Source organism: Alosa alosa, chromosome 15 (assembly GCF_017589495.1).
Source record: "Alosa alosa isolate M-15738 ecotype Scorff River chromosome 15, AALO_Geno_1.1, whole genome shotgun sequence".
NCBI classification, from domain to species: Eukaryota; Metazoa; Chordata; class Actinopteri; order Clupeiformes; family Clupeidae; genus Alosa; species Alosa alosa.
The window spans coordinates 23,135,745-23,155,744 of record NC_063203.1 but is presented as its reverse complement, the minus strand read 5'-3'; the positions used below and the strand labels follow the sequence as shown (position 1 = coordinate 23,155,744).

General features: G+C 42.0%; 2 protein-coding genes across 5 annotated transcripts in view; both read right to left on the bottom strand.

Moving 5' to 3' along the window:
* mlf1 (myeloid leukemia factor 1) overlaps window positions 1-6,416 on the bottom strand; it is a 17,841-nt gene extending 11,425 nt beyond the window's left edge. Inside the window, exons 1-3 of one of the 4 annotated variants that reach the window (XM_048265527.1) lie at window positions 6,243-6,408; window positions 5,131-5,139; window positions 4,779-4,938 (exon numbers count right to left, since the gene is read on the bottom strand). In XM_048265527.1, coding sequence (XP_048121484.1) covers window positions 4,779-4,938; window positions 5,131-5,139; window positions 6,243-6,289 — 216 coding nt within the window. In that variant the 5' untranslated portion in view covers window positions 6,290-6,408. Of the gene's footprint in view, window positions 1-4,778; window positions 4,939-5,130; window positions 5,140-6,242 lie in introns of all 4 variants that reach the window. The other 3 variants (XM_048265529.1, XM_048265528.1, XM_048265530.1) reach the window with 3 other exon arrangements.
* Window positions 6,417-15,921: 9,505 nt separating this feature from the next.
* The window catches only part of rsrc1 (arginine/serine-rich coiled-coil 1), a 161,851-nt gene continuing 157,772 nt past the window's right edge, over window positions 15,922-20,000 (bottom strand). The window contains exons 9-10 of the mRNA XM_048264036.1: window positions 19,895-20,000; window positions 15,922-16,478 (exon numbers count right to left, since the gene is read on the bottom strand). The exon at window positions 19,895-20,000 is cut by the window's right edge and continues 17 nt beyond it. Coding sequence (XP_048119993.1) covers window positions 16,386-16,478; window positions 19,895-20,000 — 199 coding nt within the window. The 3' untranslated portion in view covers window positions 15,922-16,385. The remainder of the gene's footprint in view (window positions 16,479-19,894) is intronic.

The following is a 20,000-nucleotide window of genomic DNA, read 5'->3' as shown; positions in this document are numbered from 1 at the left end:
GACAGAGAACATCCATGTAAAGACATGGATGGTGGGAGGTCTACAGGGACTATGTTTAGCAAGCCAGGACTGGCCACTGGGCACCGTCTTTAGGTCAGCCAGGCTGTGTGTGTGTGTGTGTGTGTGTGTGTGTGTGTGTGTGTGTGTGTGTGTGTGTGTGTGTGTGTGTGTGTGTGTGTGTGTGTGTGTGTGTGTGTGTGTGATTGAGAGAGAAAGAGAGAGAGAGAGCAAGGATGTGTTTGGTTGGGTGGTGCTGTGTCTTCAGTGGCTGAACCATGGTCAGTTAAGGGAGTGTGTGTTTCTATGTAACATGGATCTGTGCTTCCGTGGTGTTCTTGAATGCCTTGCATTGGCTACACCTGAAACAGGCTTGAAGGAAACCTGCAGTATGAAGAAGATCTCACTTATAGCCACGTGACTGTCATCGCTAACATGCTTCCTCCGCAAGCAGTCCTGTCGGCCTGAGCGCGCTTATGGACCTGCCTGGAGACATCCAAGAAGGGTGTCAGGTTTTGTTTTCGCGTTCCCGATGAGGAGAACAGGCATCGGTCACTTTCCCTGACTCTCATGTGTGTCGTGTTGTCTATATGTGTTCCAGAGAGCTCAGAGTTGTGCTTGTGTCTTTGTGTCTGAGGGAAAAATGGCTAGCGTGCTGGAATCAACTGGACAGCAGTCTGAGAAGGTCACCTACTCAGCAAAGCCATTGCTGCTCTTAACAAATGTGTGAATGAGCATGTGCCTATTCCACTCCGAAACACCATCTCCAACACAGGCCATAGCAAATGAACAGTGTTTGCTCAAATTTACCAAGAAAACTGGAAACTGGTCTGAGTTGTCACATACCAAGCCACAAGTTCTATCCACTTGATCAGGTAATGGGTCTGAATGCGGTTCCCTTCACAGATCAGTGAAGCCTAGCTGCTTAACAACGACATTCCACTGAATCACTGAATTTAACCAAGTGCCACCAAGTGAATCACAATTATTCTTCCATAAGTACATTTACCAGATCACACTAAAATGTTTTCTACAAGTACACTGACTGGGTCATACAACGGGGTATGACTGTGAGGACAATACTAAAGACTTGTTTGAATCTGTTCTGATTGGTCTGGAGTCTGGATTCTCAGCCTCCGCAGATAGAGTGGTTAAATAACCTGAGTGACACACACACACACACACACACACACACACACACACACACACACACACAAACAGAAACAGACACACACACACACACACAAACAGACAGACACACACACAGATACACACACACACACACACACACACACACACACACACACACACACACACAGACACACACACACACACACACACACACACACACACACACACACACACACACACACACAAACAGACACACACACAGATATACACACACAGACACAGACACAGACACAGACACACACACACACACACACACACACACACACACACACACACACACACACACACACACACACACACACACACACACACATGCAGGTCATCAGGAGGCCTGGCTGTGATGTGGATGACTTTGATGTACTCGCCGGCCAGCACTAACATGAAAGGAGAGGTCAGCGCTCATGGTGATATTTAGGACAACATTTTTGGACACGGCTGAGCTTGGCTACTGGAGCAGGGCTTATTTAGTGGACGCAGTGGCCCACCTGTCAGTGGTGTAGAGTCTACATGTCACTTATTCTACAGTCTACAGTTATTCTACAGACTTCTACATGCCACTTACTGAATTCAGCAGACTACAAGCAACTTATTCTACAGTCTACAGCAAGTCTACAGTCTACATGCCGCTTATTCTACAGACTACAAGCCACTTATTCTACAGACTACAGTAATTCTACAATTTACAGTAATTCTACAGACTACAAGCCTGTTATTCTAGGGTCTACAGTAATTCTACAATTTACAGTAATTCTACAGTCTACATGCCGCTTATTCTACAGACTACAAGCCACTTATTCTACGGTCTACAGTAATTCTACAGTGTAGTTATTCTACAGTCTTATTCTAGAGTCTAGGGCCTGATTATTAAGGGCTGGGGCGAGAGACTTCTGTCTGCACTTTAAACAGTTACAGTACAACAGTCATTGGGGTGCTGAAGCACACTGCAGTAATTGAGCTCTAAACACAGAATAATTCAGTCACGTTCATTTATTATCTATTATGCTTTTCTACACACTCTGCGGTCAAATAATGTACCTCATTATACTTTTATATAATCCTGGCTACTATACGTTATTTCATTGCAGTCTGAAAGACACAAAGACACTTTAAAACGCATATTGTGTGCGTTATTCAGAGTTTAACCAGTCATATTTCAACATGTCCATAACCAGTAAAGTCAGACCTCACACTGACTGTGTAGTGTTCAAAATCGACTCCTGCCTGGAGAGCGACTCTAAACTAGCCAATCCTTAGAAAGCTGCGGAGTTCCGCTCTCTCTCATGTCCAGCCAACTGATTCCAGTGGAATGCTATCTGCAACAATAGACAGATGTCTACGTGATGTAAGTAGGCCTTTAGACGCTGCAAAGCACCAGCACACAGTTCATGTTCAGCTTCCACTCAGCAGAGGGATTCACTGGAGAACACTGTGTGACTCCAGGCTGTCAAGGCTAGAACCTTCCAGGTCCTGACCAGAGGCTTTAGGTGAATCGGATCAGCGAGAGACCTTTGCCTCCCCTCAGATTGAGCGCCGGTCAACACACGCAGGGCCAGGCCAAGGCCCAGTGAGCCCCTGGAGGACACGCTTACTGGCTCTGCCTGGCTGGAAAAGCACTGTGTCAGTAGAACAATGCTGGCTGGCATCTCTATAAATACCTCCAGCTCACAGCTAAAGTTAGCACGCTCAACGGCAAGCAGGTGCCCCCCGACCCCCCCCCCCAATGCAGAGACACACACACACGCACACACACACACACACACACACACACACACACACCAACCCTCAGACCCAACCCCCCAAACTCACAGTCCGTGGATGAGATCAAGTTACACAAGCATGGCAGCTTTCCATCTCGACCTCAGTAAACTTCTGTGTGTGTGTGTCTGTGTGTGTTTGTTTGTTTGTTATTGCCATGGCTACTTTATTTATTTGTTTATTTTTAGGCTCTGGATGTGTAATCAAGCTGTACTGGGTAGTGTGGGGTGGGGGTGGGGGTGGGGTGGGGGGGCACATGTGTTTCACTGTCCTCACTCATCAACCATACTGAGACAGTGTGTGGGTCAGTCACAAGGCTGCTGGAACTGCTGTACAACCACAGGTGTGTGTGCGTGTGTGTGAGTATATGTGTGTGTGTGTGTGTGTGTGTGTGTGTGTGTGTGTGTGTGTGTGTGTGTGTGCAAGTATATGTGTTTGTGTGTGTGTGTGTGCGTATGTGTGTGTGTGTGTGTGTGTTTGTGTGTGTGTGTGTGTGTGTGTGTTTGTAGGTGAATCAGTGAATGAGGAGCATCTGGACACTATCTCAAAGCCCTGAGGAGAATCAGTAATCTCTCTCTGGCAGCGGACAGGTGTGTAATTACAGTACGGCCCTCTCTAGGATGTGACACACTTTGGGGGGCAACAGTGGCCAACGTCTGTCAGTCCCAATTCAGCACTAAGGTCGATGCCATTCCACCCATCCACAATCTCACAAAACGAGCCAAAGGTTTACTCCACCGATGTGTGTACAATCTACAACTCCTAACTGCGCGACTGAAGCGTGAATTACTCTATCTACACGGAATGCAACCTCCTCCAAGCTGTTGACAGACGTGCAGTTCATACATGTAGATTCATGGGGGATGAATTTTGTGATTTGCGAACTTCAAAGAGTAAGTCAGAGTGGAAGCTGAGCATGTAGCTTAGTGGTCTAATGGGTCTGCCTAATCAAATGCTGGTATAGTCACTTGCGACTGTGCACTGTGCCCTTCACTCTAAAAAACTAAGGTGCTTAAATGGTTCTTTTCCTCACTATTGGCAAAGTCCTTTTAGGCAACTCCCCCCACTTGGCACCTACCTAGCTATTTTCCTATTCAAGTGAATAGGGAGAAATGCATGAAAAGGGCGGGATATGTGTAAAGGCTACTGCCATATTGGCGTTACGAACTAACCTCATGCATTTCTACAGAGGATTTTTTGAGTGTAGCCTCCTCATTAGAAAGTTTCTGCTATAGGTTCCATAAAACACCATGACTCTGTGTTAAACCTTTACATCAAGTGAAAGGTTCTTCCCATTGGAAATGGTTCTTCAGAAAGACTAGGTTAGGTTACCTTTTCTTAAATGGTTCATCCGCCTTGACGGTTCTTTGAAGCACAAAAGGTTCTCCTATGGCATCGCTCTGAAGAACCAATTGTTTTTGAGTGTTGGACAAGGCACTTCATCTGCATTGTCTTAGTCCACCCAGACCGACCATGCTTAGCTGACTGAGCACTGAGAGGGTCAGTGAGAGTGAGAGAGTTAAGAGTGACTGACTGACCATGAGTAGATAATGGCTGAATGTAAGCATTGAGTACGTCCGAGTGAGAGAGTTGTGCATGACTGGCAAGCCATGAGTAGATAATGGCTGAATGTAAGCATTGCATACGTCCGAGTGAGAGAGTTGTGCATGACTGGCAAGCCATGAGTAGATAATGGCTGAATGTAAGCATTGCGTACGTCCCAGTGAGAGAGATGTGCATGACTGACAGGCCATAGATGATGGCTGAAGGTAAGCATTGAGTACGTCCGAGTGAGAGACGGGTGAGTGAGAGTGAGAGCGTTGAGCATGACTGACCCTGGGGTTCTGGTTCTCTTGCAGAGCTCCGTTGGGCTGCGTCTGCGTCTGGACGCGGCTCCTCCCGTCAGTCAGGCTGGGCATCAGGCCGTGGCCGAACGGGTCGGAGAAGCTGCGCATCATCTGTCGCACACGCTCACTGTGCGCCTGGAACGGATCACTGCGGAGAAGAGAGAGAGTCGCAGAAGAGTAATGAATGACTAGCCTAGTCTCTGTGTTTGTGTGTGAGTGAGTGAGTGAGTGTCAGAGAGAGAGAGAGAGAGAGAGAGAGAGGCAAATTCAGCAGTGTGTTTGTATGTATGATAGAGAGAAGAATTAACACAAACTTAGGAGGTGGGAGAGGTCAGCTTACCTTGCTGAGCTAAAAGAAAGAAAGAAAGAAAAAGGGGGACAAAGAAAGAGAAAGGTCTAAACAAATAACATGATTCAATTCCTACAAGCATTCAATAAAACAATTATTTAATGGCAAAGCAAGGACAGAACAAGATGTAAGAAGTCAGCATTTGTCTAGTTAGTTCATTTGTTTGCGGCAGATTTTTTTTTAACATTTTCATAATTTTGTCCTTAGGTAGGGTCTATTACTGTAATTATGATATGTATTATTATTTTATGAATTCATCTGCAATATGGGCATTTCTTTTACTGCTTTTTTATCTAATGGTTTATATGTCAGTGACTGCCCAGATCGGTTCCATTCATAATTTTCACAGTGACCGCCTGGGCAGTATAAGAATAAGATTCTCTCATAAGCATTAGAAAATTAGCGAGTTATATTTTATCACCTTATCAGTCATGCAGTCATAAGCAAATCTATTCGGAATCGGAAAGAGCGCACGGGGCGCAAAAGTAGCATTTGACACGCACACGCGGAATCTGTCAATTATCAGCGCTCACTTAAACGGAGCTCTAAATACTCAGTGCGAAAGGATTTATGACTAAGTAACGAGCTTTACTGCTAGATATGGTCTTGCTACCACTATGATTATTAGAGTCGGCAACATGTTGAAACCAACAGCCTGTTACACTGTTCCGCAGTCTATAGGCATAATTAAAGACTCATTTATAAGTCACTCAAGTTTAATATAGGCGTAGGCTAATAGTGTAAAATTCATAGAGCTAAATATTGCAACTAAATAAGATAGTTTCCACCGAACATTTATAGGAGGTAGCATCTAACCTATGACTGGGTTGACTATTTTCCATAGGTAAATTGACGCATTGCTAGAGGGAAATCCAGAATTAGGAACTATTATTATAGGCTATATGTTGACGTTCTAGTTTATGATGATCACGAGAAACATGAAAAAAGAGTTTGTTACGTGTTTCAACAAACTTCGGAACAACTAAGTTAAATGTGGCGACATTCAAACTTCATAACAGATAAGCGGGTCGGTAGATTGCAGTCTCAGAAAGAGCCGGTCTACATTTCATTTTTCAGAATAAAATATGAATAAGATCACTTACGCAAAGAATGGATCCTCGTCGAATTCCCTTAGAAGACTGTTAAACATCTCCACAGATTGTAATGGGCAAAAATTGAATAGAAAAATATGTACACAAATTGGTATTCCCAAACTGGCTCCTCTGCCTGCCCTGGTCAACTCCTTTCTGCGACGCTTGGGCAGTTACTATGAAACTAAACATAATAGAATGCCAAGTGGGACGCCTATCGGCCATATGACCTTGTTGTGGCTCTCTGATTGGCTAGCTATTCATGGCTTTTACCCAAGCTGAGTTTGTGTTGTCATTGCGTGGTTGTGTCGTGCTGGCTGCCATAGAAACGCTAGCTATTCCAGACAATTCTATACTCTATTCTGGCAAATTCGTAGACTAGAATTCAGTTCAACGTAGTAGAGGTCCTGCGTAAGATTTGTATGCACTTCATTTAGCGGAGAATATCTCAACTGTTATATACTAATATGACCCCATTGAACAACGTGGGATGTGTGCCAAAAACTCTACCCGGGACGAAAGTCCTGAAAATGACAACAACAGATGACAATTTTCTCACAATGGGACTTTTTTCCCCCTGTATAGATATCCCCATACATTTCTACCAGATTAATCTTCATATTAGGCCTAAGAGAAATACTTTTTGTATTACACTTTATATATAATATAAATAAAATAAAATATGCAAATGAGGCAATATCTCATTAAATATGCGTAGGCCTACATGTAAACCCTTGAAGCTACAGATTTTCTGAGGTGATCACAATGTTCACAGTGACCATAATTATAAGGTCTTAGAAGAGTGTAAGCATTCTGATTTGATATAAAGAAAATGGCTAAAAAACAGTCAACCTATTAGGCTACATACAACTAATGACATACATGAATTGCCAGTTATTTATTAACCTAAACTTTAAAAGCTTACATTTCCTACCTGTTCTAAATATTGCTGTCATCACGCCATCACCTACAACTTTTTTTCTCCAACAAAAGTTTACTTGGCAGCCATAGTGACCTAAGGTCATAGCAGAGCACATGGCTGTAAAGCAAGATGACTTGGGAGATCAAGAACAGTAAGGAAATCTACTCTTTATTCTTTGTGTTGGCATGTGTCTTCTTACGTATCATTATCATGAGTTGTAGTTTTGTGTATTTAAATAATTATAATTAATTTGTATCAGTTTTATATTTAAAGGAACCATATGTAAGATTGTGGCCAAAACTGGTACTGCAATCACTTTCAAAACGGAAGAGCGGTGTATCCCCTCCCCCTCCCCCCTGACTCGAGGTTGCCAACCCTGATGGCGAAACACTACTGACTTCGTGATTAGTAGATAGGTGGAGGGTGGCGCATCAGGCCAAAACACAACATGACATGACAAAACACAACATCAACATCAGTTGAGGGCTGCAACTTGATGAACATGATTTCTTAATGTCTAGTGACATATCAGGGCCATTTTATGATTAATTGAAATATTTTTCTTACATACGGTTCCTTTAATTTGGTGTGTATTGTAGCTAGCTAGCTGCTAGTGTTTTTGTTTAGTTTTTTTGCAAAATGGGGAAAATGTCATCACCAGATTGTCTCACACAAGTTGATGAAGTTACAATGTCTTCAATTCAATTCAATTCAAAGCACTTTATTTCTCCCCATGTCATGTCAAGTCAAGTCAAGTCAAGTTTATTTATATAGCACATTTCATACACAGAGGTCATTCAATGTGCTTTACATAAACAAAACCAAACGATAATAACAAATAAAAGCATAGAAGGGCAATATAGTCAAAGAATAGTTAAAAGGTAAAGATCATAATAAAAAGAAAACATAAAACACAAGGTAAAATCATTTTAAAAATGAAGAATAATTAGTAAGCAAAAACAAAGGCAAAAGTAGTAAAAAGTAATAAAAGACAAAGTAGAATAATTATCGAGGCAGATTCAGAATTTGTAACTTCGGCACAGTTAGCAGAAAGCGCCTGAGAACAGTTTGGTCTTAAGTCTAGATTTAAAACTGGCTACAGTTGGGGCCTTTTTAATGTCATCTGAAAGTTGGTTCCACAGCTGAGCCGCATAGCAGCTAAAAGCTGCTTCACCATGTTTAGTTCTAACTGTAGATTTTACTAGCAGGTTTTTCACCTGGGACCTGAGAGGACGAGAAGGTGTGTACTGCTGAAGCATGTCTGACAAGTATTTAGGTCCTGCTCCATTTACTGATTTATAAACAAGCAATAGTGCTTTAAAGTCAATTCTGTGACTTACTGGAAGCCAGTGCAAGGACTTAAGAATTGGAGTAATGTGGTCAGTTCTTTTTAGTTTTTGTTAGTCCTAGCTGCTGCATTTTGTATCACCTGAAGCTGTTTAATAGTCTTTTTTAGGAAGGCCTGTGAACAGTCCATTGCAGTAATCAACCCTGCTGGAGATAAATGCATGAATGAGTTTTTCTAAGTCATGTTTTGACATCAGCCCTCTGAGTTTGACAATATTTTTTGAGGTGATAAAAGCTGATTTAGTTATCGCTTTCATGTGGCTGTTGAAATTTATATCACTGTCAATTAATACACCAAGGTTTTTAACAGTATCCTTTGCCTTCAACCCTTTTGTGTCAAGGAGAGTGGCTAAGTCTTTCCTCATTTTTACCAAATATAATTACTTCAGTTTTTTCTTTGTTCAGCTGAAGAAAATTTTGAGACATCCAGGTGTTGATTTGTTCTATACACTGACACATAGATTCAAGAGGACCATAGTTGTTTGGTGATGGAGCTAAGTAAATTTGTGTGTCATCTGCATAGCTATGATATGAAATCAAATTATTTTGAATGATTTGTCCAAGTGGGAGCATATAGAGGTTGAATAATAGTGGCCCCAAGATGCGACCCTGGGGAACACCACAGGTCAAGGACGTTGGTGTTGAGGTACAGTTTCGATGGCAACAAAGAAGCTCCTTTCTTGCAGATATGATTTTAGCCAGCTGATAACTATGCCTGTAAATCCAACCCAGTGTTCTAGTCTGTGTAGTAAAATATTGTGATCAACAGTGTCAAATGCTGCACTAAGGTCCAGTAGCACTAGGACTGATGTTTTACCTGAATCTGTGTTGAGGCGTATGTCATTGGAAACTTTAATGAGAGCTGTTTCAGTGCTGTGATTTGCCCGAAAACCAGACTGAAAGTAATCAAAATACCCATTTGATGTTAGGAAGGTGGTTAATTGATTAAAGACTACTTTTTCAATAATTTTGCCAATAAAAGGTAGATTGGATATGGGCCTGTAATTGTTTAGCATGGAGGCATCCAGGTTATTCTTCTTGAGAAGTGGCTTTACAACAGCTGTTTTCAGTGACTTAGGAAAAGTGCCAGACAGCAATGATACATTTACAATTTGAAGGACATCCGCTATGAGGTGAAAAACAGTTTTGAAGAAATTGGTAGGCAGAGTGTCTAAGACACATGTGGAAGGGCTGAGATTCTGTATCGTTTTTTTCAAGTGTTTAAGTAGTCTATCAAGCTGAACTCTGACATCAAGTTTAGTTTCCCTCTGTTTGTTGCTGGAAGTTCAGGTTGTTGAATTTGTAATTGAGCAGATATGTTGAGTCTGATTTTGTCAATTTTACCTTTAAAAAAAAGATGAAAACTCATTGCATTTATTAGTTGAGAGAAGTTCGAGGCTAATTGTGAGGGGGGATTTGTTAACTTATCAACAGTTGAAAATAGAATACAGTGTTATTTGAACTTCTATTGATAATGTTAGAAAAGAAAGACTGTCTTGCTTTGCATATTTCAGAGTTATATGTGCGGAGCATCTCTTTATGGATTTCATAGTGGATCTGAAGTTTGTATTCGCCATTTTCTTTCAGTCTTCCTACACTCTCTTTTTAGAAGTTTAACTGCTGGATTTTGCCTCCATGGTGCTTTCTGTTTGTCCTTAACTTTCTTGAATTGTAATGGAGCAATGTCATCCATAATGTTTGCCATTTTGCATTAAAGTGATCAAATAAGTCTTCAGAGTCTGACAGTTGACTTGACTTTAGTGAAAGTGCTTGCTCAAAGAGAGCACTTGTCTGATCATTTATGATTCTCCTTTTACCATCATAGCTGTGTTTTGAGTGTGTGGGGACATAGACACATCAAAGAACACGCAAAAATGATCAGATAAGGCCAGGTCTTTAACAGCTGTAGAGACATCGAGACCCTTTGTGATAACAAGGTCGAGGGTATGGCCGAGGGAGTGTGTTGGCCCCTGTACATGCTGTGTTAGGGAGAAAGTATCGATTAGTGCAATGAATTCCTTGGCATAATTGTTTTCAGGATTATCCACATGCAAGTTTAGATCCCCTGATATAATAAGACAGTCATACTCTATGCAAACAACTGATAGCAGTTCACCTAGCTCTTCAAGAAAAACTTTAGCTGAATGTTTTGGAGGCCTGTAAATTGTCAGTAATAAAATCTGAGGAGAAGACTTGTCATGAAGTTATTCCTCACAAAGAACAGATACGAGCTCACACAGTGTCTCCAAGCACTAAATGGGCTGACTGGGTGCGATACAACCACCAAAAAATCAACCAAACTTGCGGCTCTGAACACTATCCACAAACTACAGTGGGCAGTGCTTCGACTTGGCCAGCTTCACTCGCGGTCCGCGCGTGGGATCACGCGGTATCACGCGACTAATTTGTATTTTCCCAGTGTGACGCTGCAACAACCCAAACAACCGGTAGATGGCTCAAGTGAGCAGGGTGTCTCGTAAAAAGAAATGGAGCCTGGAAAACCCTACACAGACTTCACTACAAACTTTAGCAGACTGGTTTAGAAATAATTTAATAGCCAGAAATATGCCTGCCCTGCCCTAATAAAGAAATATTTGGTTAACTGCGGTGAATCCCGTTTGCAGCCGTTAGAAGAAACGCAGGGACAAATGAAACATTCTGGTTTTCTCCGAGTGCAACGATGACAGACAGACATCATTTGGACAAAATATAGAGCATATTAACCTCCGTTGCTCAGCCAAATGCCTTCCTGTTACGTCCTGTTATCACGGAGTTACAGGCGATAAACGATTTTTGATGGTCACAAGTTTACTTCATTAGCGGTTTATTTTTTTGATTATTAAAGAGTGTTTTTCATTTAAAGGTTTGACTTCATGCTTATTCAGTAGAGCATTTAGTGCTCTTCCCAATCCCAGACGTTCACATTGCATGTTTGTTTGTAATGAATGCAACCGCGAGATACGCTTGTCATAGGCGCCGATACCGTGGATGCTCCGTCTCTCGGGCACCCACTGAAAACATCGAGCACCCACGTGTGACAGCTTACAGTCCCGGCTAAATTTACATTCATTTAAAATCAAACATCGCAGTTTATGTTAAATTCAGCATCTCTCATAATGTGATTGGATATGTTGCTGTCAATTCTCTACTTCACATAGGCCTACTAACCACCAATGAGAGCGTCTCTCGTATGAAAATTCCTGACACTTCCCACCTGAAGAATTAACGCAAGGCTTTGTCTTCAGCCCCGAATGTTTAAAATGTATATAGCCCTGAATATCATTTTAAAAGTAGTCTGACAAAGCTTATTGTTTTGTGACACAGCTAAACACTGATACCTCATAGAACGTCTATAACATAGCCTAGGTGGTCGCAACTCACAAAAGTAAGCAGATAGAAAGAACTCACGCAAATCTAGCCTACAACACGCACGAAGACAACTCTTTTCTGATTCTCAATGTCCACTGTCCACAGCTAACAGAATGCAACACAAATAGCAGAAACATTCTTGGTCAAATGTCTCAAACCATCAACGGACATGGAGACATTTGACTATTGTTGTTCATAGTAATGCCCTTTGGACTTTGGGGGTCCAAACTAATGCAAGAAAGCATATACAAATAACCTATTCAACAGCAGCTTTGGGTCCAAACAACATTTACAGACACCACCTTGATCTTAACCCATTTAAGCCCAAATTTTTCCCAGACATGCAAATATGCAAATCATGTGTTATTAGCAACCCTTTGAAGTAATCAATAATTATATATTTTTTTAAATGTAGAAAAGTAGATGAAAAGGTGAGTTTTATTACGGGGTGGGATAATATGCATATACTCAATTAAAGGTTGCCAAATTGTTTTTTTGTTAAAATAAAGGTAGGACTTTTCAAACTGATATGAACACTGAGACCAATGCAATAATAAATATGAAAAATATGTAAACATTGTTTATTTACCAGGAGCATCGGCTTGTTAAAATAGAACCCTGAATGTGTATGTCTGTGCGTGCGTGTTGCCGAAGCTCCTGGTAAATAAACAACACACAGACACAAACACACACACAGACATACACACTCACACACACACACATATATACACACTCACACACACAGATATACACTCACACACACACAAATACACACACACACACACAGATATACACTCACACACACAGATATATACACTCAGACACACACACAGACATACACACTCACACATACACACACATATATATATGTACAGTATGTGTGTGTGTACCTGCAGGTGGGTGTGTGAGAGCAGCAGGCAAAGTGCATGTCGCGTGCAATGTGAAGTCCCCTTGAGTGTGTATGTCTGTGTGTGTGTGTGTGTGTGTGTTTGTGTCTGTGAGTGTGTATGTCTGTGTGTGTGTGTCTGAGTGTGTATATGTATGTGTGTGAGTGTATATCTGTGTGTGTGTGTGTATTTGTGTGTCTGTGTGTGTGTGAGTGTGTATGTCTGAGTGTGTATATATGAGTGTATATCTGTGTGTGTGTGTGTGTGTGTATGTGTGAGTGTGTACTGTATGTCAGTGTGTATGTGTATCTGTGTGAGTGTGTATGTGAGTGTGTGTGTATGCCTGTGTGTGTGAGTGTGTATGTCTGAGTGTGTATATCTGTGTGTGTGTGTGTGTATTTGTGTGTGTATGTGTGAGTGTGTATGTCTGTGTGTATGTGTATCTGTGTGAGTGTGTGTGTATGCCTGTGTGTGTGAATATGTGTGTGTGTGTATGTGCATGTGTGTGTGTGTGTATGTCTGTGAGTGTGTGTGTATGTATGTCTCTGTATGTGTGTATGTATGAGTATGTGTATGTGTGTGTGTTTGTAGGTGTAGAAGTATGTGTGCATCTAGATACAACATTCTATCCCACCGGTCACTATTGTGACCGTTAACATGTTTACTCATTCTGCAAACACACCAAAGACATTTGAATAATTATAAATGTATATATCATAATTAGACACCTTAAAGACCATGTGTACAAAAAATATTTGTCCTAGGTTTATTTTAACATACTTTAAAAACCTTTTATTTGGGAGCGGTGAGGCAGTCATCCTCTTCTCAAGGTGCAACCAGGAAGTAAACAGCTCTGGTCATGTGACAATTTACTCAAAACATTTGACACTGCACACATTTCATGGAAACACTCTATTGTTTCAATATTTACTGAAAGAGTATTGGGATATTCCCCAGGTACAGTTTTAGAGGCTTATAAGTACATTTTTTTTTTTTTTGGTCGATGGGGTGAAATGGGTTAATGCAGATGCTTATGGTTTTGTAAGAAAGGGCAGTTTATTAGTCCCTGAGATTGTAATCTCAAAACCTGAAGGTTTACCAGATCCCTGCTCGTGTGGCAAATGTGCACACAAGAATGGGTGTCCCTGTCGGGTAGCTGGTATCCGTTGTTGCAAGTACTGCAAATACAAGGGAGGCTATAGTTGTAAAAATCCTATCACTGAATGAGGTCTCATCTTCATCCCCATACCTGGACTCTGTTGTGAAAGTGAGTTTTACCTTGCAACACAGGGAACATTTCACCTGTTGTTTTGTATTTTTCACTTTAACGTTCCAATGATAATAGCAAGGTTGGATATAAACTTAGTTTTTGCCCCCAGGCAACACTGTACCATTGCAGAATGAAAATCAATATTTTACAGATATGAAGTTATATTAATACAAATTATCATAGGAAATAATCAAAATCACTGTTATGTACTAGTTAAAAGCTCAATAAATCTCCCCAAACATTCTCCGGTACAGTATACATACACACACATATCCATGAGTTTGCACACTTACACTCATGCAAGTTACCTGCAACTGACTTCCTGAAAGTATAGTAAGCAATTTGTCTCTCTGCTTGGTCATTAGCAAAAATGACCAAGATATTGCAAAAAAACAACCGCTGGGGTCATTTTTGACCCCACTTATGCATCCCTTGTTTGTATACAATTAATTTTCCATTCAATACAGCACAAAACACAATTAAAAATATCAAACCAGAATTCATATACATACACTAACTACATGGTCATTGTAAACATTGTGATCACCTCAGAAAATCTGTAGCTTCAAGGGTTTACATGTAGGCCTACGCATTTTTAATGAGATATTGCCTCATTTGCATATTTTATTTTATTTTTTAGGCAAAGTGTAATACAAAAAGTATTTCTCTTAATATGAAGATTAATCTGGTAGAAATGTATGGGGATATCTATAAAGGGGAAAAAAGTCCCATTCACCTGTAGTGTGATAATAGTGTCATCTGTTGTGGTCATTTTCAGGACTTTCGTCCCGGGTAGAGATTTTGGCACACATCCAACGTTGTTCAATGGGGTCATATTAATCTATAACAGTTCAGATATTCTCCGCTAAATGAAGTGCATTCAAATCTTACCCAGGACCTAGACTAGTTATCTAGACGCACCATGCGCAGTTGTGTTGCGTGTTATCTATCCACTAGTGGGCCACGCATTCCACTCACTGCCAATATTGGCACTTTGCAGCGCACAGAAATCGAGTTGCTGTTATAGGACATCCATGGGATACTAAAGAACATACACACTATTATTATATTATTACTACCCCATGTCTAGCCAAATGTCAACACTGTGGCCTTTTGTGTTGCTAAAAAAAACGTTGCTTATTCATGTCCACTTTGCATCACAAAATAAACATCTTGTATTTAATTGCAATGACACTCCTCCACTGGGAATCACTCCTAGCCAGCAGACTACCATGGCAAACCAGCCGTCCAACTGCCAGCATATGTCCGCCTGCTGTAAGAGGCACCATCTGTTCAGAGGCAAGCCCAGCTCCGGATGACAGCGACCGCATGCTGGTGTGTTTCTCTGATAGACAAGCTCGGTAGCATTTAAAACACTCGCACATACAGTAACTGCTATCCGAGGCGCAGAAATAGAGAACAGCTAGCCTGTTACACAGCCGACACGGAGGCAGATCTGGCCATGATGCAGTTCAGTTCTGGCAACTTCTGTGCTCTATGGTTCTGGCCCTGCTGAAGTCAGCGGCACGCTGCAGGGTGAGGACCTAAAAAAAGCACTGACACACATTTCACAAATTAACAGTGTTAAAGAGCCATGATTTTTCAGGTATGATGCAGCCTTCCCAAAAATAATGCCTTAGCCCTGCTGACATTTGTGTTTGTGTGTGTATGTGTGTGCCTGGCCCCCATACTCAGAGGACTACTTATAACTCATGACCCGGAGCACACTGCAAATAGAACTCAAATGGACATGACATGCCCCAGCTGGGTGTGTGTGTATGTGTGTGTGTGTGTGTGTGTGTGTGTGTGGGGGGGGTCCATATGCAGTTTCTGCCTTGACCAGCATAGACAGATTATACAATAATGAATGCATGGCAAAAAAGGACTACTCAAGAGTAAAGGTTTTTAAAGAGTTTATTGAGAAAATGAAGTAAAAGACATAATGATCTCAAAATCACGCTGGGTCACAGGCAGATTAGGGTATTTCTGTTAGCGCTCAAATAAATGTTGGAGCCAGTCTACTCTCAAACCATGTTATCATTAACTCATTAAACTCCTACTTCCACTATTGCTAATATGGTAAACACATTGGGGTTTTCTTTCTGAGACATCTAGGCAGTTTGTCAGACTTTGATCCAGTTGGTCAGACTGACCCACCTTTTCACACAGGGCAGGAGAGAGCTCAGAGGAGGGTACTTCAGTGCAGGCTCTCAGATATGGTTTTGCATTTTCAGGATCTGCGATCAGAATTCTGCCGTCTTGCATTGGAGTTCCGATTCTAGAATGTGGGATCTGTGGTCTGGGTTCTGCAGTTTGGGTTCCGAGTCTGGTTCTGAGGAAGGTGTGGTTGTCTGTCCGCCTCAGGGCACGGGGCTTCCCATGAGCCTCTCCTGGCGCAGGGCCACCAGTCTGTTCAGCCAGCGCTCCTCGGCCTCCTCCTTATCCAGGAACAACTGCAAGGCAGGGGCAGGGGCAGGGGCAAGGGCAGGAGCAGGGGCGGGGGCAGGAGCAGGGGCGGGGGCAGGGGGTTAAGGGGGCAGAGAGAGACAAAGCAGTTGAGAACGTGGCCACTCATTCTCATACAGGACACATTGTGCTGACATTACAGATTAAGAAGAGGACAAACCAGTTCAAACTCTATTCAAGACAGCTCTCAGAATAAAGACTGAATCAGCTCCACTTTTATCCAGAACCTACAGGCCTATTGTATTAACAGATATGTATTTTTACCAGTGGTCTCTGGGAATCAAAGCCATGAGCGTGTCTGCTGTTTACAGCTCCTAGCCCCATCAGCCCAGCTATAAGAGCACAGTATGTTAGATTGTAATACAGTTCTGATCAAGACTTCTGGAATGTTACATTGTAAAACAGTTCTGATCAAGACTTCTGGAATGTTACATTGTAAAACAGTAAGTCTGATCAAGACTTCTGGAATGTTACATTGTAATACATTTCTGATGAGGAATTTGTGTGGTTGATACAGTATACTTCTGGTCAAGAACAGCAGTCATCAGCACTTGTTACTATCGGACAAAGAAAGAGCGCCTAAGACTGGACCAAGGAACAGACGTCCATACAGTATGTGTGTGTGTGTTTGTAATAAGACAAAATGTGTATATTGAATGGACTTTGATAGGCGATGAAAACGTTTGAGGTGTGTTTGTGTGTGTGTGTGTGTGTGAGAGAGATAATAATAAGGTGCAATCTCTGTTATCACATGAACTCTATGAAGGTCAGCCAGCGGGCAGTTCATTCACACAGTCCTATGATGAAGGTCGCGGGTGGGACACCCTTTCAGCATCGCGCCAGTGTATGTGTGAGTGTGTGTGTACTGCACACATGAGTCTCACACACACTTGTGAACCCATTCTAAACACGTCAGCAGTGTTCTCATCACAGTCCAGCACCACACCACTAAGATCACAAGGACAGGTGTGAGACGTGAACAAGCCCATATGTATCCACTGACATGTCTCACGCCTCCACTGATGATGACCTAAGACTTGGGCTTGTTCGAGCAAGGTCAAGCTCTGCTGAGTTCATCTCATGTGGTCTGATGCTCAGCAGCTCCCTCTACTGGCTCTTGGTGGTACTGCTACTATAGACTGGCCAGATACTGTCAGAGCAACTCGGTTCTGCTCAGTTATGCTGTGCCTACATTTGGTTACAAGTAGTTATAGTTATCAATTCACATCCTGTTATATCAACAGGATGTGAATTAGGCCTAGATTACTTTTGAGTTATGCTACCAGTCTGTTATCTACAGAGCCTCAAAATTGTTTTCTTTTTTTCCCATGTTTCTGGTGTATACCAGATACCTTTGCATGCTCACCAGAGATACTTTCACAAGCTTCAACAATGTGCCTTGACAGTTCATGCACACAACAAAATCATGACATTTTAAGGTAGCCCTCTAAATGACACCCTGTGAGTTGAGTATGTAAATACAATGATGATGACCATGCTCTGTTTATAATAACCAATATTATATTATAATATTATATTATTCTTTCTTGACTTGGGTTTGAGTTTTTAGCGCAACCAAACTAATTTTAAGTGGATATGAACACTGAATGTTTGTATGAAACCCATCAAATACTCAGCTGTCGATCATGATTAAATATAGTCTGGGAGAACTATGGTATTGAGCTCATCAGTCATGCTCTGCAGCTTAATGTAATTATCATTCCTCCTTTCCGCTGTTGAGATGAATAGTAGAATGTTCGCCTATTGTGACATCATCCTTTAACGTGCCGTTCTTGTGTAGATATAACCTACAGTACGTTTAATGGCCCTGAGAATATCAACGTGTGGGTGTGGAGGTGTCAGGCACGCTTGTTAACTCGCACAATCCATAAAGCTGCACTGGGCGTTTGCATATAGGCGACACGACTGAAGTGATTGGAGCATCTAGACAGAGGCCCGTGCTGCCGAAGTCTGAGCTGCAGATTAGAGCGCCGAGGTTCATCACTCTTCTCTCAATCAACGGCGATGGAGAGAAGAAAAAAACACGAGACTAGCCTGAAATTCAATCTAAGCGATCAGGAGATTGATATTCTCCATCATCCTCTGGATAAGTGTGTGTGTGTGTGTGTGTGTGTGTGTGTCTGCCGTCTGTGCTCGTATGAGTGTATGAATGTGTGTATATTTGCATTTGTTATGTAGATTCCGGTTTTGTGTTTCACTCAGAGGTGTCAGTGAGCGAAATCAAGTCAAAGTGCCATCGCTACACTCCTTAGGGGTTAAGTATGATGATGATGATGATGATGGCGGAGATGATGGACTGAGCTTAGTGATGTTCTGTGGTACAGGTCGTGTCGTCTGAGTGTAAAAGTCCTCACAACACAACAAAACGTGCACACACACACACACAGACACAGACACACACACACTCTTCCACCCCACTAATGAGGTTGAGATGACAGGCGCCTCTCTCGCTCCACTGTCTACGCTACTAAGTGACAGCGACTCATCCCTCTTGATTGGAGCTCCTCGCCTTGGGCATATTGCCCGCATAGATCAGCCTGTCAGGGGGGGATCGCACAGCACTACTTGCAGAGCCCGCTCGGCAGGAACACACATTACACACCAATACACTCACTAATACTGTTACACACAACTCACACAGCCGCGCTCCGACACATTACACACATTGAAAACCCTAACACAACATTAGGCACAACTCACACCACCACTTACACTTCAACACAACATCACTACTAACAGAGCTCGCTCGGCAGGAACAGACATTACACACCAATACACTCACTAATACTGTTACACACAACTCACATTATATGTAACCCACTATATCGATCTGAAAGTGATCCCCAACAATATCGTTCTTCATGTTGTTATCGTTATAGCTTATGTGTGAACGTCGTCATTCATATTAACGAGAACTATATTTATTTATAGTTATAGTTATCGTTATCGTTCTTGGTGTGAATGGACCCTTACACTCTAAGACTCTTAGACAAAGTTAGATTTATTTACACTCACACTTTAACATTACACCAACTCACACTCTAACAATCACTGCACATAATTCCCACTCTAGCAGAAGCATTACACAGGAAGCATTACACAGTATCATTGCAAAGTGATTCAATGACTCTCTTGTCCCTCTAACCCAGGATGGTGCTATGATGACTAAGCTGGTATGTTATGTTTAACTGGTTTGCTAAGGTGCCAACACCAGCACGCAGGAGATGTTGTGTTTGGGCATCTTATTAGACGAATCATACGTATGTGTATTTACAAATGGTTTCCCTGGTGCTCAGATGCGTGTGCAAACGACTTCACACACACGCACACACACACCCATATTCACTCAAACACACACACTCAAACGCACACACTGACTTACGCTGGGGTGTGCCAGAGAGTCTCCGTCGTTGTCGTTGTAGACGATGGTGGTAGGCAGAGGAGCTTGATGCTCAGACCAATCAGAACTCACCGACTCCTTCTTCACC